This window comes from Anser cygnoides, chromosome 2 (assembly GCF_040182565.1).
Source record: "Anser cygnoides isolate HZ-2024a breed goose chromosome 2, Taihu_goose_T2T_genome, whole genome shotgun sequence".
Taxonomy (NCBI): domain Eukaryota; kingdom Metazoa; phylum Chordata; class Aves; order Anseriformes; family Anatidae; genus Anser; species Anser cygnoides.
The window spans coordinates 88401013-88427773 of NC_089874.1; the positions used below are offsets into that span (position 1 = coordinate 88401013).

Below are 26761 nucleotides of genomic sequence, written 5' to 3' on the forward strand. Positions count from 1 at the left end.
AACTATTCAGAACATTTCAATACGATTTGCAAAGAGGGAATAGAAAATTAATAACATTCTGGAAATTAAATATTCCTAACAAATTTACAAACCAGTCAAAGACTTCCACTCTTTCCAAATGAAACTGGAAGTTGCAGAAGGGATAAAAGACATTAATTGTACAACAGAGCCCATAATTTACTTCTTTTGATTCCAGAGGCATACTGTGTCTAAAAAGTAACATCTTCTGAAAGTCCTGTTTCAGTTGTACCAAATTTTAATGGGCTAGAAAGATAGGCAGGAAAAATAAAGAAATGTTGCCAAGAGCAACTCCAAACCAAAACATTTTAGGGAAGAAGTTGCCAACTTATTAATACATTAATACATAAGTCTTACGAGGAGCGGCTGAGGGAGCTGGGGTTGTTCAGCCTGGAGAAGAGGAGGCTCAGGGGAGACCTCATCACTCTCTATAGGTACATTAAAGGAGGCTGTAGAGAGGTGGGGGTTGGTCTATTCTCCCACGTGCCTGGTGACAGGACGAGGGGGAATGGGCTAAAGTTGCGTCACGGGAGGTTTAGGTTGGATATTAGGAAAAACTTCTTTACTGAAAGGGTTGTTAGGCATTGGAACGGGCTGCCCAGGGAAGTGGTTGAGTCGCCATCCCTGGAGGTCTTTAAGAGACGTTTGGATGTAGAGCTTAGTGATATGGTTTAGTGGGGACTTGTTAGTGTTAGGTCAGAGGTTGGACTCGGTGATCTTGGAGGTTTCTTCCAACCTAGATGATTCTGTGTGATTCTGTGACATTTCTATGCCCTAAACAAAGCCCATAGGTCAACATGAAATAACATCCTCCTTGATTTATTCCACTACAATTACCAATAACACATTACTGAATTATTAAAATACTATATTGACTGCAGATGACCATGGTTCTTGCTTAAAATACAACACAATTCAGCAGCCTCAGCCACAAGCACCCAACTAACCCAAATCAGGAGAAGAAAAGCAAAACCACATATCTCACCATTTGAAAATTTCTACAGAAAACTACATCTTAGAACATCTATTGTTTTTCAGACTTCAGTTTCAATACTCCAGATAACACAGGTCTGCAGCTATGTCTGGAAATAAAATGCATTTCCCTGAATAACTTACAAAGCACAACTTTTGTAAAATCACTGCAGTTTTGAAGTCATGCTCTGAGACACAGTGTTTTTCAAATAAGGCTGAAGTAACTTGAATGGTTTTCTTGTTCTACTGATATGTTTATAAAAATGCATTTACTTCGAAGCTTCAGTACCATTTTGATACAAAAGTTAAAAGAATTCCATTTCCCTAAAATGACACAAAGATAGAAAAGAGCACGTATATGCTTTTCAAAATGAAATCTATTTTTTTCCTTAAAATAGAGATTTCTAACAATGACAGCTAGGGTCACCACAGTACCACAATAAAAACTGTTGTACTTCACTGTTTGAAAGTTCTTCTGCAGAACAGGGAGGGAAAAAAACAACTACTATTAAGATTTTTTTTAAAAAAATATTTGTCTGTGGCATGTCCTGTAGTACAAGTATCAGAGTTTAGTTACAAGCCAAAACCCAACTGCAAACACCGGTGCATTCTCTAAATGCCATGGCGTCTGCAGCCAGCCTGTCCTCTTCAATCAGTGGGCCCAGCCAGGATGAGGCTGTAAAATTCCTATAAAAGGCTGAGAATTACAAAAGGAGGACAAGTCCTACATCAGACTTCAAGAGGACAATCTCTTTCCAACAAATCTGTAACCCAGCTGACCACAGGGTACTCAAAGCATTTTTGATGCTCAGTGCATTTTTGAGTAAAAGATAACACTGCTACCTGGAAAAATCCTTTGTCTTAGAAGTTGGTCTTTGATGAGGTGAGGAGAGCAGCAAGGTGTGAGCACATACACATAGAGCATATATGCATAGCTGAGTGGCAATGCACCTTCTAGAAAATGGTTGCGTCACATAATTTTTTGATCAATGTTAATTTTAACACTGATAAGCACTGTATGGCTATAGATTCTATCACTTAAGGTGGGTTTCATCAAGACATTACATTACTGACACCCCCGTGATTAGAAAACGACTAACTGTGAATTAAGTCTGTGGCAATTCAGAGACATAAATTTATACGGCCAAGCCCCAGTTGAGAAACTTGTGGTCTCATTTACCAGGGTATTCAGCGTGCAACTAATCACTAATTCCACAAAGCACCTACCTGCCAAACCAAGTGTTCCTTTACAACAGCTGTACCCGATAGACAGACGCTCAGCACAATCGTATGAGACGCAGAGGTCAAGACGCTGGCAACTATAGCGTCTCTCATGTTGAAGGGCAGCATGGTATACACCACAAAAATAATGAACAAGAAAAATGATACCTGTGCAAGACACAAAGACAAAAAAGAAGCATGTCAAATTCACTCCTGAATAATATTTAAAAAGTAGCAATTCATTTTGAACTGTCATCAGCATAAAGTTATGTGTTTTTTTTTTCTTATAGGAAAGTTACTGTTAACCATTGCAGAAAATTGATTTAGGAAGAATTAATTTAAGAAAGTATTGGAAAAATTGCATTATATTTAATTTAAGAAGTGCAGTTTCAAGATACCACTTCATGGTTCAAGAACTTCACAGTTCTCCAATGTATTTAACATTTCAAATTTAACTTTAAATTTATCTTTTCAAAGTTTCATTTTATTAACCACCCTGTTTACTCTTAGTGTAGGTCTCCTGAGACTAGTGGTTTCTGATTGTAAGCTGCCTTACAGAACAATTAATTTGCCAAATCACTCCACTCCAGGGTCTAAGGAATTGCAATGCAGAGAGATTTCATTCATCTTGATGCACTAAAAATTTACAATTTCATAAAGTGTTAGATTATAAAAAAAGCCAAAATTGAGACAAGCATTTTGGTTTAACAAGATTATACTTCATGTGTATCTACACGATGTGTGTCAAATTCAATAAAAACATGACATTTATTTGGACATGAAAAATAACTTCAGACAATCATAGCCCATAAGCAGAATTTACGGTTAGATTCTTAGAAGAAGATGCTGGTATCCACACTAACTGTATGGAACAAACTCTCCAAATGCACAACCCAAATCAGGAAACAGTATTCCTTCGTTACACATACAAAAGATTATGTATTGTATGGTATGTATACATTCCAAGGTTGACCACATATTGAGAAAGCATAGGTGGATTTGGGAGACAGATTTTGCATGCCGTAGTAGACAGTTTTGGAAATGTGTCAGCCAGATAATCAGCTGATAGCACAAGGAAACAGAAACATTTGACATCTCTTCAGTTTCAGTCCTCCTTAAAGCTTTAACTGTGATCAGATACTAATGAAACTAACAGCAAAGAAAAGAGCCTAAAAACTTGGTCTGGGTAAGAAGAGGATTATGTAAGTATGATTTTTTCAAATTATCCTGGCCTGGTAAAAATCAGCTGGGATACTGAGAGAGCTAACTGATAATCTGAAAACTTGGGAAAGATGCAGAAAGTTCTGGCAGGCTGGAAGAAGGAAGCACAGAATATGCCTTTGAAAGGCTGGGAAAAAGAAAAGGTAAGGAGTTAACAACTGGTCAGTTTAGCTTCAATTCCTGGAGCAGTAACAGACTAAATAATAAAACAATTCATAAGCACGAGTACTGAAATTTAAAACAAAACATAACACAAACATAAGTAACAGCAAATGTGATTTTGCTGAAAAAAAATCATGTTAAAAGCAATCTCATTTTCTTCTATGTCACAAAAACAGGCATCAAGGTAGGGGAAGAGGCTGAATGAGTTAGGTGGTAAGAATGGAAGTGAAAGGTCCTGTGATATAGACATAACATGGCTGGATACCAGAGACAAAATACCTTACAGGCACATAAGACCAGCTGCCTCAGACATGTTTCCTGTTAAAAAAAAAAAAATGGTTTGAAGAAGAATCCTAGTCCTGGGAGATGGATTAGGATTTCAAATGCCTTCAAGTCCCAGGGACTTTTCATGGAAACAAGGTTTCATTGTTTCCAAGTTTAGCTTTCTAATGGACTTGGGGGCAGAAGTCATTTACATATTTGTGAGAACTTTGTGATTAGAAAATAAAAAATTATCCTTCTCTAACTGGATTGTTTCCAAAAAGCAGGGCTTGCATATTTTATGTACTTGAATATGGCTTGGCTGTATTGCCAGACTAAACAATCCATCTGACTTGTGAGGTATATGCTAGGTACGAACTAAAACTCTTTAGTGGATTTAAGGTATAATATGATGCTGTTGTTTTTCAATTTCAACATAAAACAGACTGCTAAGCACAGGAAAATATTTTGGTATATTGCAATATTTCTAGTGGTATTCAGCTCGGTACCTAGAATAACACTGCATCAGCCACACATTTGTAATACTGCTACTAACAACTACCCTTTCTGTAAGGTACTCCACTACTTTCTTTGGTTAAAATAAATGGAGAATTTTAACCTTCCACAAATATGAATAGGGAGACTTTTCAGAAGTTTCAACCCCACTTGACACTACGCATTCAGACCTCAAATTCTCAGTTACTCAACATCGAACAGGCTTAGCTGGACTGGAACCAGGCTAAAGAACTCTTGACAACAAATTGATCTGTCAATTCTTATATTTGCATATAGATAAACACCAGATGCTTAATGTGCATCAGAAGGCAGCCAGTGCACAACCTTGAAATTAGGGTATGAAAATGCTGCGGCAGAGCAGAAGAGGTACCTGCCATCTTTGGCTTGCTAAGACACTCTGAAATACACATGGGAATGGCTCTTGTTGATAGTTCTTGACTCTTGGTGACCCCTTTTCTCTATTTCCAGTAATGGTCTAATGACCCAAGGAGTTGAGAGCTCCATTTATCACAAAGGTTCCTTTTGATTTCACTGTGGCTCAAAAATATTCTCCCTGGGTACCCTGAAATATAATGCTTCTACCCTTCATCTTTAGAGCAGACATAAGTAGTACGTAAAGCTTGGGAACACTCCACGTATTTCTAAAGTCCACGTATTTCAGGTATTTCAGTTTGATGCTATAGGATGTGATACTCAAAGGCTTCAATGTAGGGTGGTTCTTCAGGTAGAAAGAGGCAGGCTTTCTGGACTGAGTCATAGTCTGCAGAATGCACAGAAGCCTTTGACTTTTTTCATGATCTTTTTGCAAAAATTTTCAGAAAAATTGCTGTTACAAACATTAAAACACAGCAATGCCAAGCTCTGAAGGACCTGACTATTCCACTGCAAGAGTTAGAACAGAGTAGAGTAGAGTGGAGTAGAGTGGAGTAGAGTGTAGAGTAGAGTAGAATAGAATAGAATAGAACAGAACAGAACAGAACAGAACAGAACAGAACTAACAGAACAGAATAGGATTCAGTTGGAAGGGACCTTCAAAGATCAAGTCCAACTGCCTGACTACTTCACGGCCGACCAAAAGTTAAAGCCCAGTTGCCAAAGTGTGTCACTGCACATGTGCATTTGGTGTGCACATCCATCAGTAAAAAGAGTATTAATTTACAGTGCACTGTTTTTGACGCTGTTAAAAGCAGGCTGTTCCAACAAAGCGTGCCATAACCACAAAGCCTGCCGCTGTTCTGAAACTGTGTTGGAAGCAATCGTTGATGTGAGTCATCACTACCACTGCCTAGTCGAAACATGCCTTTTGTCCTGATCTGAACTTGGACTGCTTTAGGAATTGGCTTCTCAGACTTTTCTGAAGAGCTTGTCATTTTCTACACCTTGGAGATGAGTGATCCTTGAGTGAACCTTGGGCATTGGGCATACACATCAAGGCACATAATATTCCCTCTTGGTTAACACTGGTGTAACATCTTACAGAGAAGCAGGTGGCTATCCTGCTTTGAGTGAGGGATATCCAGGACTTTTGCCCATCATTCTTGACTGTTAGATTTTATCCAGATTTTATCTGAATCATACTGATGACTGTGACTTTGGAGAACTGGTATGAAGTAGATAATACTTGGTGGTTCACAGACATGACTGTTGGAAAAGTCACTGTTTTGGACTGTGATACCACATACTGCAGAGGATTTGGAGCCTGTGGAACCAGCCTGTTCTCAGAAACCCTGTCTCCCTGCTGTTGTCAGTTTCTTTTCTGAGTGGTGTAGCCTTAGCTCTGAGGGGTATCTGGAGCAGAAAGTTTAACATTTTTCACACTTTAAACTGTCCTTCCTTGCAAATATGATACCTCAGGGGATGTTGCCTTTCTTACTGAGAAGTGTATAACAAAGATATTAATCATTCATTTTATACAAATTATGTTCCAACAATGACTCACAATTTCCCCAGCTAGTCAGCCCTTATCAGACTGTGTTAAAGAGTTAATCATAACTGGCTTGGCGTATGCAAAAATCACTCAATGTTATTCTGACCAGAATTTCCCCTTGGGGAGTATGACATCTTGACACTGAAGCAGGCATGTAAATCTAAATGTGCTGTTTCAGTATGAACCTAGAGGAAAGCACTGCTCTGGACACACAGCAGTAGTGACACAACAGTTTATGAAATACCTGTAGTTCTTCAGGACAGCTTCTTACACACAAGTGTAATGACAGCAAAACTCTTGGGAAAATAGAGGTCGCTTTTGAATGTAAATCCAAGGAAGATCCTGTTCCCATAATTAAACAGTTAGACTACACATATTCACATTAAGTGGGCCAACCCATTATATGATTGCTTTCAAAGGTTTTTCAATATCATCTTCCTCCTTAATTGTTTAAAGGGAGTATTAATAGGTAATTAAAGATTTTTTCCCTTGGAAAGAAAGACACTTGGATTATGGCTACTGATTGCAAAGGTTGTCTATGTACATCATAGCGCAAAAGAAGATACACTAGTTTTTTTTTTCTAAAAAATAACAGTTTTATGGTATAATTGGCAGGACCTACTAATCTTACAAAATTTTTACAAATGCTGTATTCATGATTTAATACAATGCATGTATTAAGGTGTCAGAAAGGTATTTATACAAGCTATAAACTGTATATTAAAGCTGTAGGCAGAGTAACTGATGCAAATACATAAAGGTCTTTGCCACTCTACGTGTTCTGAATTCCAGAAGTCAAACCTGCTGACTCAGACTTTTAAAAGCCAGGCAATGTGCAAAGAACTAAATATGCTCCCCATATAAAACAAAAATTTCATTGAGTGCTAAAATCAACTTCTGTTCTGAACCGCCTTTGAAAAGTCTTAAATTATGAAAGTGTAGAATAAGGAAAAGGTGGTCCTGTTGTTCATCAAATCCTGCAATAATGGGACAAAAGGGCATTGAGCAAAACTAGAAGAAGATTGACTTAAAACAGATGAAAAGAAAGTACATCTTTATGTAGCAGATTGTGAACTTTTTGAACTTACCATCACAGGAGGTCATCATGTACCAGCAGGTTCAAAAAGAGATTAAACAAATTCCCGGACGACTTGTCCATAAACCAATAATAAAAAGACCGGGCAGGGATGTACCCTCTGACATTTCTAGAACCACTTGGGATGCTGGGGAAGTACAGAGGGAACAGACCACAGGAAGTGATCCAGTTTTGTGCTGTCTTTTAATAGCAGCTCCTCTGGCCATTCTTACAGACAGAATATGGTGGTAGATGGACCATGACTCTGACCCTGCAGGAAATTCCCTATGTCCTTATGCTTAGACTTTACTGCACTTTATTTAAGAGAGAGAGAGAGAGAGAGAATAAAAAGAAGCACTTATGACATAGTACCTTCCCTGGCTTTAAAATAAAGCAGGGTAATTCAGAACAAGAACTGAAAGTCCAACCAGACTATGAACGGAAAGCATTGTAGAATGATTTGCTAGTTAGAAGGGAGTTGTGAGAGGAAAGTTCAATTTTCAGCAACGCCAGGATATAATACACAAGAAGCTAAGTTCTAGTCTATACAAAAACAATGTTTTTTCAGTGTCTGTTACATCATAAATCTCAAGAATAAAAAACAAGAAGGAAAGATTTTGCTGTGATTTACTTAACAAAATTATGTCCACAATAAACTCTTACTACAGTCACTTTTACCAAACATGAATTTTTATTTCCTAATGATTATCATAGTAGGTAGTAAACAACCCTGTAAATCATCCCTTGTTCTTGATCACGGGGAGCTTTCAAGCTAATAATCCCTTTCTTTTGTGTGGAAGTCTGGGTTTAAATGGCATCAGGAAACAAATATTCATTACAGCCTCTGCCAAAAAATTAACCACAACCATTAGCAAAATAGGATAGAATAAAAACAAGTTTACTGCAGGAAAGTGGATACTTTAAATTAAAATGACTGCACAATAAGGATCCTACAAATGTGCTGCTAAAGTCACAGATTAATATGACAAGATGAAAGATTCCAGAAAAGGAAAGAAACTTCACATTTGAAATAATCAAAAGATAATCTGATTGCCTACGGTCTGCTGTTTGATTGCTTTCTGTGCCTCAAAATCTTTTCTTTCATTGAATGGGATCAGCAAAAGGGACACAGGATCTGGAAGGAGTGACCCAGGGACAATTAGTGGTGACCCAATGATCCATAACAATTTTTGGTCCTTCCTGATACAAAAAGAAGGGACTGAGCTACCATTATGTCCACCAGCCTTGAGATTATCCCTGTGCACACAACCAGGAAAGGAAGACTTTGGTTCAATCTATAACTCACTTTTATCATTCTCTTCCTCATTTTATTTCTCCTCTTTCTGCTGCATCTCACTGGCCTTGTTTCAAGCATAGTAGAGTCTAATTAGTCAAGAAGACAGATTTATCCTGTTACAACACTGACAGGTTCCTGCAAGGAGAAAGGCAACTTCACAAAACACTATGTAGTCCACCAACAGCATGTGTTTGCAGTGATTTGAGTTTCTACCTGGACCAAAAGCAATAAACTATGCCATTGTTTTTTCAGTGATGAGACTAGTGAAAAGCACCAGAGAGAGAGAATACATCCTTCCTCTCTGCAATGCTTCCCTTTTTTGTTTTGCCCATACATATTAAGGGCAGAAACCTACAACAGCATTATCTTGTGATTACCACAACTAACATTTTCTGTAAAGGGACAGTTGATACAGTCTTTAATGTTACCTAAATAATTTTTCAGAAAATGTCTTTTTCCTACAGCCAGTAGGAAAGAGATTTGAAGATGTAGTTAAAACCAAAATCCTGTCTTCCCAACCCACAAAAAAATTAAAAACAGACCTTTTTAACTCTGGCTAAGCCCATGCGGCATCCCCATCAGAAGAATCACAGACCCATAGACGGGTTTGTGTTGGAAGGGACCTTAAAGATCATCCAGTTCCAACCCCCTGCCATGAAATGCTACAGAACAGCACAGAATTCTAAAGTAATCTATAATTAATGCATTTTTTAAAGTGGAAAATCAGAAGAGATCCAAATGATTATATAGTATATGCAAACAGACTGAAGTCCAAAGCAATAAAAAATAATTTCATTCGGACTATTAGGGAGCTAATTTTATAACACTTAGGCACCTGTACCTCAAATTTAAAAGGAGTCTGATGAGAACATAAATGAGGTAGGGAAGTGAAAGGTCCTATTAAATACATCTTCTAAACCAGGATTCCATTACTGCAATAAACTACGGTGGTCCATCAGGATAAGAAACATTTATATGTCTCCAAATCTGAAACCTATTTTCTTAAGCATTCACAATTGCCCGTTTTCGAGACAACCTCCCCGATTAGACTGCCTTTTGGACTTTCTGTTTTCCTAAAGAATGTGTACAGAGGTTGCCTGCTTACAATACCAGCACCAAAAATACCTGCCAGTGTTATTAGTTCCATAATAAATTAATTCGCAATAGTATTTTATTCTCGGCACAACCGTGTAGTTCCTTGCTCTATACAAGTTCATACCAAAACTAGAGTTTTAAATTATTGTGCCTCTGCCCATCAATTAATTGAAATGCTTAAAGTTACAAAGCAAATTTTCACTGTAGTGTCCGTAACATTGTTATTCAATTATCATTTTTCCCTATGTTCCCATTCCAGTCCTGTTCTTCTGACAAAAATTTATGTTTCTAAGTTATGTTTCTAGATTTGGTTAACTCTAACAAAACCTATGTGAGGTCCAAAAATTGGCAGCTACCAAAAACTGGTAGAAAACCATTTAGCAAAAAATACAGTAAATTCTGAAGGCTGGACAATGCCAGACAAATTCAAAGTGAGAAACTATAGGTACACATTAAAAACTAAGGAAACTAACCCTGGGAGCAGCATAAACAGTGCTGCAGCAGAATTCCCATCATTGGGAATTCAAGAATTTTTCTAAAATGCTTCAAAGCTTCTATTGCAGCTATTAGAGTTGCACTAGAAATTAATGCAAGCAAGTCTAAGTTGCACTAAGGGTCAAACAAAATTACCACGTATAGTGCCTGAATAAAAACTAGAAAAAAATGTATGCATTCGAAATACAGTATCAAAGAAATTAGGAAGGCTGAGAAGAGCGAATAAAATGAATAAAAAATATACAAACAATTCTATTAAATAGCATTTCTGAAGTAAAAATTAGAATATATTCTGTGGAAGTGGGGAGAAGAGAGAGCTATAGAATCTGGGAGTGTTTCTCAGTACAGGTACTCCAGCGGAACAACGCTTACAAGAGCACTTGAGCTATCACTTCATCTGTGAGCACAGCACCACATCAGGAAGTGGCTCTAAGAGGGAGCCTTCATCCTACAGCTGAGTAAGAGCTCGGCAGAACTGTCATCCCAGGTGCCTGTTAAAATTCATCCTTGCCACAGCCAGAACAACAGGATGAATGTGCTCACTTGAGATCATTCCCCAGCCTTCCTTACAGTCATGTTTTCCCAAATGCCTACATATTAGGATTTTGATCCCCTCTGCAGAAAGAGCTAGGGATCTCAGTGGATGCACTCACTGATGTGGGCAATGCTCCAGGTTTTGGAGGGACTCCCCTACTTCTCCCAGCCCTCCACCAACATAACGGCAGGCCTGCAACACTCTCGAGCCCTCATGCCAGAACCCTCTATACAAAAGGTGCCTTTATATCAAAGATCAAAGACTCCAGATGGTTAGACAGTGCTCTTCTTGTGCAAGAACTGCCTAATAACACATTTAAGATATTGCAGAATCACAGAATCAGAGGTTGGAAGGGACCTCTGGAGGTCATCAAGTCCAATTCCCCTTCTCAAGCAAGGCCACCTAGAGCAAGTTGTCCAGGACTGTGTCCAGTCTCTCCAAGGAGGAAGACTCCACAACCTCTCTGGACAACCTGTGCCAGTGCTTGACCATCACTCCTCCAGTAAAAAAGTATTTTCCAGCATTCAGATGGAATTGTGTGTTTTAATTTGTGCCCGTCACATCTTGCCCTGTCAGTGGGCACTACTGAGGACAGCGAGACTCCCTTTATATCACCATCAGGTATTTAGACACGCTGATAACATCTCCCCTGAGTTTTCTCTTCCCCAAGCTGAACGTTCCCAGCTCTCTCACCCTCTGCTCATACGAAAGATGCTCCAGATGCTTAACTGTTTTCGTGGCTCTTCACTGGACTCGCTCCAAGTAAGTTCATATTTTTCTTGTACCAGGACAGGACACAACCCTCGAGATTTGGCCTAACCGGTGCTGAGTAGTAGGGAAGGATCACCTCCCTCAAACTGCTGGCAATGTTCTTCCTAATGTAGCCCAGGAAATGACCATGGTCAGGGCCAGCAATGACCATCCAACCTGCTAAGGAGGTCTGAGCCCTGTGCCGTTGCCATACTGACCCCCAGGAATTTCACAGCCATCAAAGCAGCCTTGACAGCACACTGAGCAGCCCCGGAAGCCCTCTGTGCTTGTGCTTAGCAGCGAACCCACCAAGATCAATGCTTGAAAGTGAAGAAGTGAAAACAGGGTCATGGTGAGCAGCAAAATGTGCAGCAGCTCAGCAAGCAAGTGCAGCACTGCATGCTGAGGTGCACAAGATGTTTCAGAGTGAAACGTGCCCCCTAACCTCCCAGGGAAGAAGGGCAAGTCTCTTCCTGATCTTATCTACTATCAGGCAGGAGCATGCCGATGAGAACGAAGAGCACTCACTCCCTCTAGAGAGCAGGAGTCCTCCTTTGCTTAAGCCACACAAGGGACCACCGGGTGTTCAGCGATGGGCAGCACCCCCAGTGAGCTGACATTGTCTGCGGTGGTTGTCTTAATGGGGGGAAAGAGCCAGAAGAGTGAAAAAGGGGCACGCCTGGAGTACATCTGTTAGAAAAAATAGAATAGTAAGGAACCTGAACAAACGAAGTTTGGATTTCCTTTGTGCAAGTCAGCAGTGCACAGATCAATAGCATTCTTTAACAGCTCAAGACAGAAACTGCTGCGAAGGAAAGACATGGCAAATGGAAATGGCTGAGCAGTATGACCCCACTTACATAAACCTGATAACTAGCTGTTTGTTTTTTTTGCAGACTATGCTTTTTCCCTAAGCATATATTTTTGGGCAAACCACTGAAGAAACACAAGAAAGTGCCAAGCAAAAGAACTGCTCAATGACTGCCATGAAATACTGTGACAGTGTACAGAATCGCAATAGCATAATGTTAAAAGAAAGGAAGGAAACAGATTTCTTCTTTAGGAGAGCTGCCAAAATAGGACATAACACCTCCTCGGAAAATTTTGTTAATCGTAGAAACAAAAGACCTAGAAGTGTGTGATGTCAGAAAATCTACCAGAGCAAACACTTCCAGAGCCTCCATAATACTATTTTTCCTTTGCTCTCACTCAGTTGCTCTCATGCTGTTATGCCTACAGTCCTGCACATGCAAATCCAGGGTAGCTCTGGTGGGTTCTTATGGGAAAGGATTACCACTAGCATATCACCTCTTTTTCCCCCCTTTTCTTTCTCTTTGGCTGTGTTTTTTGGTGAACATTAGGGAACCCAATAATATGCATGCAGAGAGCTTAACAGCCAAGCACCATGCAGCACCTGCCCTTGATATAAGCATGGTCCAGTCATCACTAACAGCATCATATGGAGGAATAACCAGCCAGGAGTTTGAGCAGGTCCTAAAGAAAACCATATAGTCTCTATGGGACAATTATTACAGGGAGAACCACCTGCTGCACTAAAGACGACACATAGGACAGGATGCTTCTCCTGATGCTTCTCCTCCCAGCTGAGTGCTGGGGAGAGTTTGTCCTTTTCTTTTTCTCTTCCTCTGCTATTTTATTTCTGTTTCTCCCCCAAACCAGAAAACTTTCACTGCTACAGCCAATGCACAGCATCAGCTACAGACCCTGACCGTAAATCTTCGTGCATGTGAACTTGCTGCAACAGCCTGTATGCAATGCTGTCTTTCCCCACAACTTCTGAAAACCACCAAGTGATTTCCATCTGGAGAAAGTGGTCAGGTTTCCAAAGCCATGAGACTACAATTTTTACATGAACCCTGGGAAGCAACGGTGCTAGCAACCTGGATGCTTCTTCCTGATGAAGAAAACTACTGCTGTTGTGAAAGAGGCAATCCGGGCTTCCTTTCCCCCTTTACTCCAGACAAGCTGGGCAAGGCAAAAGACAGAGCTGAGAAATAAATAATTCAATATTAATGTATGAATGGACATGTACCAAACCTAGTAAAAGCAAACACAGAACAACAAAACAAAACAATCTCTTTTCTGTTTTTGACACACAAAATCACGTGCATTTTATTTCAAACACTGCCACATACACAACAGAAAAGGAAAAGGTACACAGGCATTTGTTTCCCACTTTTCCTTCTGCTCCATTTTTGAAACAGCCTCTTTTAAGAACATTGATCTCTACTAGGCTCACAGATACAGATCAGAGCAGTTCGTTCTTTGATAGGAATTTAATTGCAATTGCAATAAAAATCAAATCAAAGATACAGATAAAAAAATTCATGGTAACTTATAGAAATGGGACCTGTTTTGTTAACATATATAAGCCTTCATTTGAGAAGAAGGTTTGTCAGAGTTTTGACCCTTTATTACAAAAAGACTGAAAGATGAAAGAAGATTAAACTGGAGAAAAGTTACACGGAAATTATATTAAGGCTCATATTTAACCTGACAGTCAAACAGATTCACCACTAGCACACTCATTCTAAGTATTAACTAATATTACTTTAATATAGCAGCCATATTTAAAATTGATTTATACAAAATTTAAAGCAATTTTGCAACAGACAGCACAGTTGGAGAATATCTTTGGGCTGGATGATCTAAACTACTGTAATAATACTGATTTTAAATACAGATTCCTTCAAATTCTAAATATTGTAATTATTTTTATAAATTATTAATCGATTTAATGAATAATGTAGGCCCTGACACTAACTGACTGGTGGTCTGATTTCATGTGTAACTCTTGACTGTGGCTATCTTCTATTTGCAAAGAGATTCATTATGTAGCTGTAGGATTATTTAAATATGGTAGACTAAATTAATCCCAGCAGGATGAATATAGAGAAAAAAATATTCTGATCCCTTTTAACAAGTATGGAGTTTCACATATCGCAGTGTTGCAAATGTTAAAATTAGTCAACAACTAATTTACATATTATTTTACATAAGGTTCTGGACATCACTTGTTGAAAGGATTGTGGTATTTTTTTTCACACCTTTCTTTTCACTCCTTTCACACCACAAAGTTTTGTGCGCAAAAGTTTTCAGCAGAACAATTTGTATGGAAGTTTGGATTTCCCAGAGGGAACAGCAACACTCTCGACATTCCAGAAATCTGGTCAGAATTTTTCTGTAAAGTTCCCCAGAATCAGAACAGTACCTTTTCCCACTGAAATGTGTCTATGCAGTATACCGTGTACATCACAGGAAAAATTATCTGAATTAAACAATAAAATGCTTGGCATGACAGTTTGTTTCTCCACTTAATAGAATCACAGAGTACTTTAGGTTGGAAGGGACCTCTGGAGGTCATCCAATCCAGCCTCCTGGCTGGTTTCAAAGATAGATAAACTTCATATAATGAGCACAGATCCTGAATTAAGGTATTGTTTACCAAAACTGCATGTATTCTTACACAGTGAAAGAGATAATTAAAAGAAAACCTTTAAACAGGGAAATATAACAGTAAAAAGTTGACCTTTCCTTTTTTTCTTACAGTAAGAAATAACATATCATCAATCATGATGGTCAATTTTGCAGGTGAACAAAACAAGGTAATTTCTCCAGAGAGGAATACTTTCCATCTCTTTTTTTACGTACTCAATCCCAAATCACTATCAAACCCAGTCCCCCAAGCCCAGTCAAGTACCTGATCTTAGTAGGTACATGACTGTAAGAAAATAATTGTCAAAATTAGAACTGTCAAAAAATATTAAAAAAGAAATGGTCACATTTCACCTAAATTATGTAACAGTCTCACAAACCAATGGAACTGTAATTTTTTTTCCATGAAAAAATAGCTGGAAAACACAGGCAAAAATTTCCACATATTGTTGGGGTGAAATGATGAAAAAGACAATCCAGCAGATGCATGAAATATAAATGAGCCCCCTTCAGTTATGACAACAGTACAGGTTGCAGTAGTGCTCCTTTCTTTTTCTTTTGATGTTGAATGATTTGTATGCACAGTTAAAAAAAAAAAAAAAAAAAGGAAGCAGCCATACAGATTAACAGTTCTGACTAAATGATGCTTCCTAATAAATATTTGTGGATCTTACTTAGACATCAAAGGCAACCACGCATGGCTTGTAGACAAATAATACAACCATAAGATGATATTATCAATATATTTCTGAGGAGACCAGTCAACTACAAACAAGCACCTATGCTAAATCCAAAGGGACTGATGGCTTAATTTAGTGTTAATAAATGAAAAAAAAAAAATTATGGTGTGCACTTCAGAAACAGGCCCCTGCTGAGGTGAAGTTGGGCTTCACAGCACCTCCATAATAACCTAAGTGAAAATAAAACTATTCTTCCAGTCAATTCAAAGGCCCAAACATTTAAATAATCTAAAGAAATAAATTACGATTTAAGCTAAACATAGGTCCTGCATCCTGCACTTATTTCGCATGTGACCCACCCACCCAGAGGACTAATGCACTACCGACCCCACAAAGCTATGCCAATACATGTTGTTATACAAACTAAGCCACCTCATCCCTTCTCTCTGAACGGATTCAGCTTTCTCGACCAGTGTTACTAAAGAATCTCATAACACCTAGCGCAAGGGAATCTTCAGCTTGGAGGAAATGTTTCCTGTATTTTCCTTTGAGTTTTCTTGGATGGAAAAGATGGAAATACTTGGGAGCAACACAATCTACTTTTGTTTCTATCCGTTAACGTGCCAATTGTCCCCCACTACTGCAGTCAGTCAGAGCAAGGTGACCGCTTCTCACTGTGTCTAATCTAAGCCACTAGGCCACAGGTGTTAATTCCAATTAAATGGCTGGATAAAGTAAGGTAGACAAGCTGCAGCTGTAACATACAATATCAGATTCAAGGAATGAGCAGACTACAAATGCAGCACGAACACTGTCCTGACTGATGAAGAGGAGTGCTTCGCCTCACAGTAGGCTGATGAAGAGGAGTGCTTCACCTCACAGTAGGCTGGCAATTTGCAGGTTAATAATTTTACGCACCACAGGGCCTTTCAGCAGGCCAGAGAGAGGAAAGACACTATCCCTACCAGTAGGTAGCAACTGCTTTATCCATGCAAGGATGGAGACAAGGATGATGATGTGAATCCGAACACAACTGTAGGCCAGGCTAAGTATAAAGGAAACATATGTGTCCAGATCAAATTTCTGATCCATGAATTAAAATGTTTTGTTTGCGTAAGAAGACTTTTCCTATGCATAAGAACATGACGCCCAGCCACAGGATTAGATGAATCCCACAAACAACCAGACATTGTAAGAGAAGCTTTGGAGTTGATCTAAGGGTACTTAAATGTAAGTTTAATTTTCCTTTATTTGTTGTATCACATCTCAAAACACTTGCATCTATCTTCCTATTTTGTAAATAAATCACATATTTTACAATTATTCTGGATATTTTACAATTAAGATGGATTATTACAATTAAGCAGGTGATTGGTAGATAAATGGCAAATACCATCTCTTCCAAAGCAATAATCCTTAAAAATGAGATATGAATCACACCATCACATTGCTCAGTACAGACTCCAGGGGATGCACGTACCAAGCTAGACCAGCTGCCTGGAAACTGGTAGAGCATGGTTTTCTAAGAAAGAAACGTCTTCTCATGAAAACCAAATGACTTTTGAACCACAAACCAATGACTTTTGAAATGAGCAGTGGCTTTACCTCCAAGAGTCTTCCAACAATTCTGAAGCAACTACAAAGAAGCTTCAGTTTATTTAATTTATTTGTAATTCACATTTGTTTTTTCCACTCATTCAAAGGATGTCAGTGAAAGCAATATAGCTGCATGAAAATGCCGAATAGCTGACATAGAACAGCTAGTTCTACTGCACATGATATCCCAACCAGTAGACAGGTTATCTCCAAACTTTATAGATGCTACTACTTTAAAGTGCAACATAGCTATACCAGAAACATTTAGCAGCTGCTAAGCACTGACTTGTCATAGGCTAGATAAATATAATTATCCTGGCTTGAAATAAACCCATGTATACCAGTACACCATCATAGCACCTGAAAGAGCTATGTGAGTACTTACTAATAAGGGAACACAGAGAGAAAATCAGGTATCATAAGACATCATCGTTCCCGTAGCCATACTTTTAAACATTCATAAAAGCACTTCTAGACTCCTATTACCACATCTAATTATAAACGTCTTACAGACACTGTAATTATTTCCCCGATATGACATGAGAAATCTGAAACAGATCTCCACAGCTCTGAGCTGCAATTTTCTACACTTTTAAGGTAATAATGGACAAATCTCATTATTATTCTGCCTCCAGTCCACTTCTACATTCCTTTTTTCCTAAAGGAATAGTTTAGTGAAAGCCTTAGCTACAAATGGAAAGAAGTATGTATTACAGATGACAGGATTAAAACATAAAACCAGAATACTATAAAAGTGGTGCTTTCAGTGGTACCTCTTGCAGGCATTGCTTTTCTTAAAAACAGCTCTCACAAGAGACAGTTAACTACGTTTGCAAGGCTGACAATATTAGTCATCGCTGTACTGAAACTGAATAAAAAGATAATTTATGTATCCTCTCATCTATTTCTAGGTGAAATTAACATTATTCCAATTATAATTTTCTTTTTACCAGAGAGATTACAATATTTATTCTCAGACATTTTTGGTTTATATAAAAGTCATGTAAATGCTTCTTTTCTAGATCAGGGCATTTTCATTTACATCTCTATACCAGAGAAAATGTTCTCTATTATACTTCAACACACAAATTCTTACAGTAAGGAAAACCCTCCTGGTACCAAAGTCTCACAGTACAATGTCTGTTATTATTCCTAGGATGTCTGGAAGGATTTTCCCCCAGATTTCTTCTTGGGCATCTAAATGAATCCTAAAGGATTAAATTTGCTGATTCCTTTCAGTTCTATTAATGTTACTGGAACGTGCCAGCTTTCCCTTGTTGTCATGCAAAATTATAGAAATGGTGTACTTTTTTCAGAGTCACTTCCTTCCTCTTGTTAAGCGTTATCAATATTAGAGAGGGCTTGCTTCTGTAAACATACAAAAACTATGCCTTCCTGAGCCAGTGTATCTCTAACAAATATAGAAAAAAATAGAGTAAAGTAACTTGACTCTTATCACAGCACACATCCCACGGAAAGGGGAAAAAAAGGCACTGTTCCTCTGCTGCTGCCACACTCTGACAGATGTTTTCATACTACATAATGGGAAAGAAAACTTCAGTTTAATCCAGGTGGGATTAAATAGGACTAACTAGGAAGTATTGCAAAGGCAAGAGTTCAAAGTCCTCTTCCATCCTCACACATGAAAAGCAAAATCTCTCATGCCCTTTGAAACTTTTTAGTGAAGCTGTTTTACAAGCTTCACTTACCTCATAATGATTGTCGGCCATTTTAGGCGCTCTACATACCACTGTTAGTGAAATAATAATGCTTGTTATTCCATAATTTTAATTCACACAAGCAGCAGAACAGAAAAGCTTGATGGGGATGGAAAAAGCCCAAGCTTAACTCTGTTTTCACTTACGTGATTACACTAAATTGGTATCAGGGGAGTCATTTTTTATATAAAGTGGTATGAGGCTAGTATCAAGCTTGATAAATTAGGAATGGATTTGTATACAGACAATCGAAATAAAATTTCCATGTTTTTTCATTTTTATATTTTATTGACTTTACATACTTTAGTCTGCTCATTTAACTCATTTCAGTAGCTGAGCAATAGTTAAAAAAGTTCTTGGACAAATGATAAGTACGGTGACACTGAAGCTGGGAAAGGCACAACCTCTCCAAACTACCAAATGCAAATAAGCAGAGGTCAAAACATTTAAGTTAAAATATTGTCAGACGGCAGAGAATAAAAAGTAGAAGTGAAGCAATTTATATGTTTAAAATGAATGAGAATTCACAGTATGCATTAGCTAGAGCATGATTTTATCAATAGTGATTTTCTTTTGTAACCTCAAGTGTTATTTTTTCCTTAAATCCACTTATCTTTGTTGCATATTTTTTTTCTGTAGGGTCACAGACTCATTCACATACTTGGGATTAGACACTGGTGTAAATGAACCAGAACAGCAGTTTCTGCAGACCCAATCATTTTGAGTACACTTTATCTTCTCCCTTCCCTTGTCACACTGTTTCAGTTTGGAAACACTTATTGATCCGAACATTCAGATTTCACCTAACCAAAAGAATCATCAACGAGACTGAGGAGCATCAATACCCTTTCTAATGTGAAGCCTGAAAAGCAGCCCACGGAGCTGCGAAGGCTTTCAGTGCTCCGGCTTGACCTTGGCAAACTCTGCGTTATTCAGGAAAATAATAACATTAAATGATTTCATCCAACTTGCAGTACCCCACATGCTTTGCAGAAAAATATCTTAAAGGCATCTGACGGAGCTCTGCCTGTGTGATCACAAGTGTGAGTTTTAAACAGAGAAGATCTGATAGGCTTTATAGATCTTTTGCAGCTACCCAAACTGGGTTATCTGCACCTAATGTCAGTTTCAAGATCCAATATATTTCATCTTGCTAGGGCTAAAAGCAGGTTTTGAGTGGTAATCAAAAACCAGGAGTCTCCCTCTTCAAATGGTACTAAATAACTATTTTTAGCCTACGTATGTTATTCCATACAGGCAGAAAATGTCTTTGCATTTTCAATGTAGGAATAAGAAGGAATATGATCTTCACTGTAAAAACACTGCTTTCTATTCCCAAGTGCCTACTAACGTCACCAAAAAAAAAAAAAAAAAAAACAACCTTTAAAAAAACAACTAAACCCAAACTTCTTCCCTTCAAAAAAATATCTAGACTAAACATAATGTTGACTTTGGAAATACCAGTATAAACTGGTATCTACCAACAGACATGCTACTGCTACTTACTTTAGGAGGAAAACACCTAGATATAACAGAGGCAAACCAGACTCTAAGCCTTCAGAGCAGCCAGATATCCCTCTTTCTGGGTGCTGTCCTTCCTTCACGATGGCATCATGTCTTTCTTTTTTCCACTCACTGTTTGATTTGGGTTTGGGAGGCATCTTTTGATTTCGATTTACTGGCAGCAGCACAGAAGTGAATACTAGAAACAGTTAACTGCCTTAAAAGCAAAGGGAAAACACACAGACTCAAGTCAGGAAGGTGAAATAATTTGTAGAAAAGGGCAGAAGGAAGCTGATAACCAGGAAATAGCTGTAATGTTACTAGACTATCTCACAGCAAATGTAAAGAGAAATGTGCTTGCTTTTAATAGCAGCATGCAGGACCTGAGCTATCTACATTTATAAGCCCTTCTTTTAAACCTTCAGTTGCAGGCAAAAGTGTCTTGGGGTGTCCCTGGCCCAGGTGGGTGGCCCACAGATGTAGTCCCTTTGAAAAGGTGCCCGTTTGGGATGGAGCGAGAACCTCCTTCCAGGAGGACACCTCCAGCCAGGTGCCTCATTGCAGCCTCTCCCTCTCTGGAAAAGATGAGTCTTCTGCTGTCATTTAGACATAATTGTTCTCACTTATAAACAACTACATGTGCGAATACATATTTACAAGAGTCTACAGCTTGAACTAAGAAAGGTAAAAGTTCTCGACTGCTTTCCCACACAAACCTATCAGAATCATGCAGCTGACAACACTAGGCAGACTTACCACGCAAAACATGTCTGTACTTAAAAATATGCTGCAACATAGACACCTGTGAATGCATTAGTGAAGTGGAAAAGGAATCTAGACAGGACAAAAAGCCTTCTCCTAAGGCCAGAAAATTAAAACAAAGAGTGAGAACAGCTTAACTATGAAGTAAGAAAAGCATACTAAATATCACTACATATTCAAAGTGCTGCTTAATTAAAAATAAATAAAAAACAGCATTTTGGAGCATTCTATCTTTGCACTTTTCAGTGAGTTGTATTGCAGAAAAGCGCACAAATGAACGAGCTCTGTGCAAGCGGAAGTCTGCATCCAATCTGAGCTCCACCGAGGGTGCTGGGCTCCTCGCCTGTTTGGTTCTCATTCATAATAAAAAGCTCCTCCTGCTGGAATGTGTGAGCCACTCTGTCTCCCAGACGAGTAATTCCACATCTGAAACCCCGTAATACAGTTTTTACAAAGAAATAAATGCAACTAGTGCATAAATGATAAGAAAAGATGCTTGCTAAGCCAAGCAAACCGTAACTAAGTATATATTCCACAGTGGCAAAGCCGCGGTTCTTGCTCGTTTGGCTCAACAATTATGTCGAGTGCCCACTAATGCTGTAGAAACAAACTTTAAAAAATAAAGTTTGACTTTTCATGGTGAAATACTCCATCAAGGTGACCTTGTTTGTCCAGAAACTGAAATTAACCACTAAAACAAACAAGAGTCAGACCGACTCTCATGTTTTCTTTTTGATTCTAATAAACACGGAAATGAAAGCCCAAATAAAAATTATACTGTTTACAAAACTATGTTTGATTATATTAATAATAGTTTGATTACAGTAAGTTTAAATATATTAATAATAACCTACAGAAATACTTTAACACTTTTTGTTTGTTTGCTTTTAAATGGCATTATTTCTTTAAAGGCATCCCTTGGAGAAATAAAAATCTGCTGTTTTAAGCACTTCTCTTAGACAACAAAGTAGATCCACTGACCTTAGAAATAAAACACTTCACACCTCCTGATGCGTCATTAATTCCATTCTCTGAGGAGGTTAGGGAAAAATAATAATTAATGTCCTGCCAGAAAATGGTCTCAGATTTAAGGCCATTTCCTTAGCTACCAACTGATGAGTTAGTTTTTTGCCTTTTATTAACTGGTAAACCAGCAGTCACTATTTTTAATGAGGACAGTAAACAGCTTTTTGATATAAACTGACAACTTTTAAACTGGACACATACCTCTACTTAATAATGGTTCGTGTTATTCTCTTGAAATGTTAGCCTAATTTGGCAAACAAAAGCCCCCAAATATCAATTCTGCTTTTAATGAAAGGATTCTTACTTTCATTTTCCTCTGAAATCTAATTTTTTACAAGACCTTTCAAACTACCAAGGATTTTCACTTTCATCAGTGAATTTTCACTTCATGCTCTAGCCCTTGAAATCTTGGACAGAAATTTGCTTTTCTCTCTGAAGAATTAATGCACAGCAGTAATGTTGGGAAGGCAGCTGCAGTTCTCCAAGACCAGTGACACTGCCCTTCAGAATGCTTTCCCTTAGACCTTCCTCAGTCCTTTTCCCATCTTTTTCTTTCTTTATTTTCAGATATGCGCAACAAGGGTAAACGAAGACACTTCTTTCAGAAAGCCATGTTATTTGGCACGATTAAAAGTACTTCCAGAGAAATGCCACATCACAGCATGATTAGTGACCAGCTGCACAAAATACGGGTTATTTCCTATTTTTATTAAAAATGTTTCACAGCAATTTACTCCTTCAAAAGCTGATTTAAGACAGGTGTTAAAATGCCCTTGGCCTCAGATCTGCTGTTTTTAATGCTTAACCAAATCCTACCATCTTTTCCTCCTCTTTGTCTTTCTCTAAGAGCACATTTGGCAGTTGTTCTCAGACAAAAAGCAGAACTGTGGCAACAAGGCACCGCAGCAGCACTTCCAGCCTATTTGGTCTTATCTCTGACATACTTTCCTGTTCAAAAAACCTGCCAAGCCTAAATACTACAGAAGCATTGTTGAAAGCTAGTGTTAGAATTGTTCAGAAAAAAAAAAAAAAAAAAAAAAAAAAGAGCCTCTCCATATAAACGGGAAGACTTGATGTCCAGAGAGAAAAAGAGCCTTGGAGAGAGAGAACAGAGGAGCAGACAGGAGGAGGGGAGCAGAAGGGTCCTGAGGGTCACCATCCTGCCTTCTTGAATGCGACCATCGTCGTCCCTCAGGAGAAATCAGGGCAGCAGCTCCCCAAATGCAACAAGCTCAGCAGTTTATTTACATTTCAGCAGCAGTGCAACACTCTCCTCTCTAAGCCTTCAGTTCTGCTCCCCAGCATGGCCCCACGCTAATGTATGTAAGAAAGCTCGCGGACAGCCCCCCAGAGATGGCCTTTTCGGGGAAATCCTCCTGTGAGAGCAGTACAAATTTTACAGTGCCTCTGTGCTGTGAAAACACATCGATCACTGGAGAGAAAAGGATCCTCTGGAAGACCTGGTTCCTTTCCTTATTTACCCTAGCTCAGTGAATGCTTGCATTATTGAAACGAGAACAGCTGCCTGCTGCCACCGATGTGCGGGAAGAATCTGGTTGTGTGAGGCTGGTGACGTGGTCTCTAAGCAAAAATATTAAAGTATTGCAGTAGCCCTTCCATGAAGTATGCTTCCAGGTACTATTCCAGTACAAACGCTCTTCTGTAACAGCAATTTTAACTCATGAGGCACGTGTTAATGAAATGTTACTGTAATTTGCATCAAAAAATAGTGCTAATGTAATCCAAAATTCTATTGATGCTTCATTTTCAGACTGCTGTCTTTCATGAATGCCTTCTGAGAATAAGGAGTGAAGATGCAGCCTTCAGAGCTATTCATTCTGCCAGCAAGTTCCCCGTTCATCTCTGCCAAGAACAAATCTGTTCTGATGCAAACACTCCTCTTGCTTCCACTCCTGAGACGTCTTACATACAACTTACAGCAATCACGAAAAATTGTGTTCATTTATTTCTGAAGTAAGGACATAAAACTAACTATTGTAGAGTCCAGCTAAATGTGTTGCTTGCCAACAGCTTCTTTTTTATTTTTTTTTTCTCCCTTGCTTTATGTTCTGTAGTTTTTTTAAGGAAGGTTGGAAAAGGAAGAAAAATTCAGTGGCATATTGTGGCTGCTAGTTCATCCAACTAAATACCTTGTGTGGCAGTACAATTGTACTAGTATGCTTAGTAAGTCTGACCTTTGAATAGAGAATGAAATTTGATTTAGAATTAAAAATGATACCAGTTTTGGGGGACTTGGGTGGGTTGTTTAGGTTTCGTTTGTTTTTTTCTCATCAACAGACCGAGTTCTTTTTGGACATCCCGGTTACTTCCCATACTGTCCTTTCCTGAGCATGTTACTGAACTGTACTTGCATCTTCAGGCCCAGCAATTATTGAATTTAAATATAAGGTAAAATATCTACTTCAAAATCAGTCATATTTGTTCACATAGATCTTCCCGGTGCCAAAGATGATCTCTATCACTGCACTGCTGTACTGCTTTCCAAGAAAAGAAAGCAAGGAAGGAAGGAAGGAAGGAAGGAAGGAAGGAAGAGAAAGAAAGAGAGAGAGAGAGAGAAAGAAAAGAAAGAAAAAGAAAAAGAAAGAAAGAAAGAAAGAAAGAAAGAAAGAAAGAAAGAAAGAAAGAAAGAAAGAAAGAAAGAAAGAAAGAAAGAAAAAGAAAGAAAAAGAAAGAAAGAGAAAGAAAGAAAAAGAAAGGAAGGAAGGAAGGAAGGAAGGAAGAAAAGAAAGAAAGAAAGAAAGAAAGAAAGAAAGAAAGAAAGAAAGAAAGAAAGAAAGAAAGAAAGAGAAAGAAAGAAAAGAAAGAAAGGAGAAAAACAAAAAAAAGGAAGAAAACAAAAGAAAAAAATTTAAAAAATCATCAGATTGGCTTTGCTTCAGACCAAAAAAAAAGACTACTTTTCCCCTGATTTCTGGTTTACTCACATGCAGATTATACCGTATGTTGTGCTAGCTCTTTTGTCTGCAAATGCCAGGGCCAGAAATACATTCTTTTAAGTAAAAGCTCGGATTCTCTGATGCTAGAGTCTGTGGCTGTTCTACTGAGAATCCTAAAACACAAGAATTAAAAATAGTTACATTCTCTACTCTTCCTAAATTTGCCTTTTATTTCCTTTTTATTTTTACCATAAAAAAAAAAAAAACACTTTTTTTCAGCTCATCTTTCACCTTTCTTGCCATCAGTCTGAATGTTCCAAGCCATGCAATTTTTTTCCCCCTAATCTCACATTCTGCCGAAAACCAGCGCTCTCTTCTACTGATGGAAATCAATAGCTCCTACCTCAGGAAGTGACTTCTGAGTTTACAACACAAACCCCGAAGACAAGGGGCTCAGGCAGCCCGTTTGGAAAGCCAGCCACAGGGCACACACAACGCAGGCAGGTTGACAGTGGCTGCGCTGGGTGCACGAGGTGTGAAGATAAGCCCATAGCCCCTGTGAGGGTGCCCTGCAGCTCCCTCCTTCTCCGCAAGTGTGGATTTCCTTCCAAAGGAAAGGGCGATGCGGAAAGAATGGTGTGCACACAGGTCTTGTCCAAACACCCTTCAGCCGAGATTCAGACTTGGGTATCAGGTCTACAAGGCATACCACAGCAGAAACCAGATACCTGTAAAATCTGGCTTGCTGTCTCTGTCTTTCTCTCTTTCTCCGAGGCCTTCTTGATTAAAAACAGCAGCAGAAAACATTTCAGAAACCGTTAGGCAATATTGCATTGTCCAGTCATTTGCAAAAAAATAGAGAGAGTAACCTCAGATGAGCTTTGAACAATCTGACCTAGGTAACACTTCTCGGCTATACGCTCAACCTACGGTCAGAATGAATCTCTGACTTCTCGGAGACGAGACTAAAGAGTTTACAAAATGATCCGAACACAGGAGGACCCAGGAGGCCACGCAGGAGGAGAGCTTGAGCAAACATAGAGGGAGAGAGCTGATGGCCGGCCTCTGAGGAAGATGATCAAACACATATCCACCTGCTGCCAGCTGTGCTGCATCAGCTGCCCAGGAACAACTTCGCAGCAGCGGTCTACAGAGATGCACAAAACAGGGAAAAAAGCTTTTCAACCACCAACAACCACAATGGAATAAGCTTTAGAAACAGGTATCTCTACCCATTCAGGACACAGAAAAGATTATTCGGGAGAAAAAATGACAGCCAAAATTTCAAAAAACATTGATGTGGTGATACTACACGGACACGTAAGATGCACTGAACACTTAAGCGATGGTGATTTTTCACCTAGTAATTAGAGTTGTAAAGAACAAGGAGTATTACAAGGCACATTATTTTTGAGTTCCCTGCAGACTATACAGAAAATATCACATCAGCTTGCCTAGGCTTAATCATATGAAACCTCCTACTTAAATTCTCATCAGCAGTAGGAGCATCAGTTAAGAACCAATCCTCCCCTCACATATGCAAGACAACTGTCCATTGAAAGTACCAATTTATTCCAC

The 26761-nt window shown here is 38.7% G+C and overlaps 1 protein-coding gene across 2 annotated transcripts in view; it reads right to left on the minus strand.

Moving 5' to 3' along the window:
- Positions 1-26761, minus strand: part of ADCY2 (adenylate cyclase 2) — a 212236-nt gene that overhangs the window by 141184 nt on the left and 44291 nt on the right. For both annotated transcript variants that reach the window (XM_048076378.2, XM_048076377.2), the window contains exon 3: positions 2218-2379. In XM_048076378.2, coding sequence (XP_047932335.2) covers positions 2218-2379 — 162 coding nt within the window. The remainder of the gene's footprint in view (positions 1-2217; positions 2380-26761) is intronic.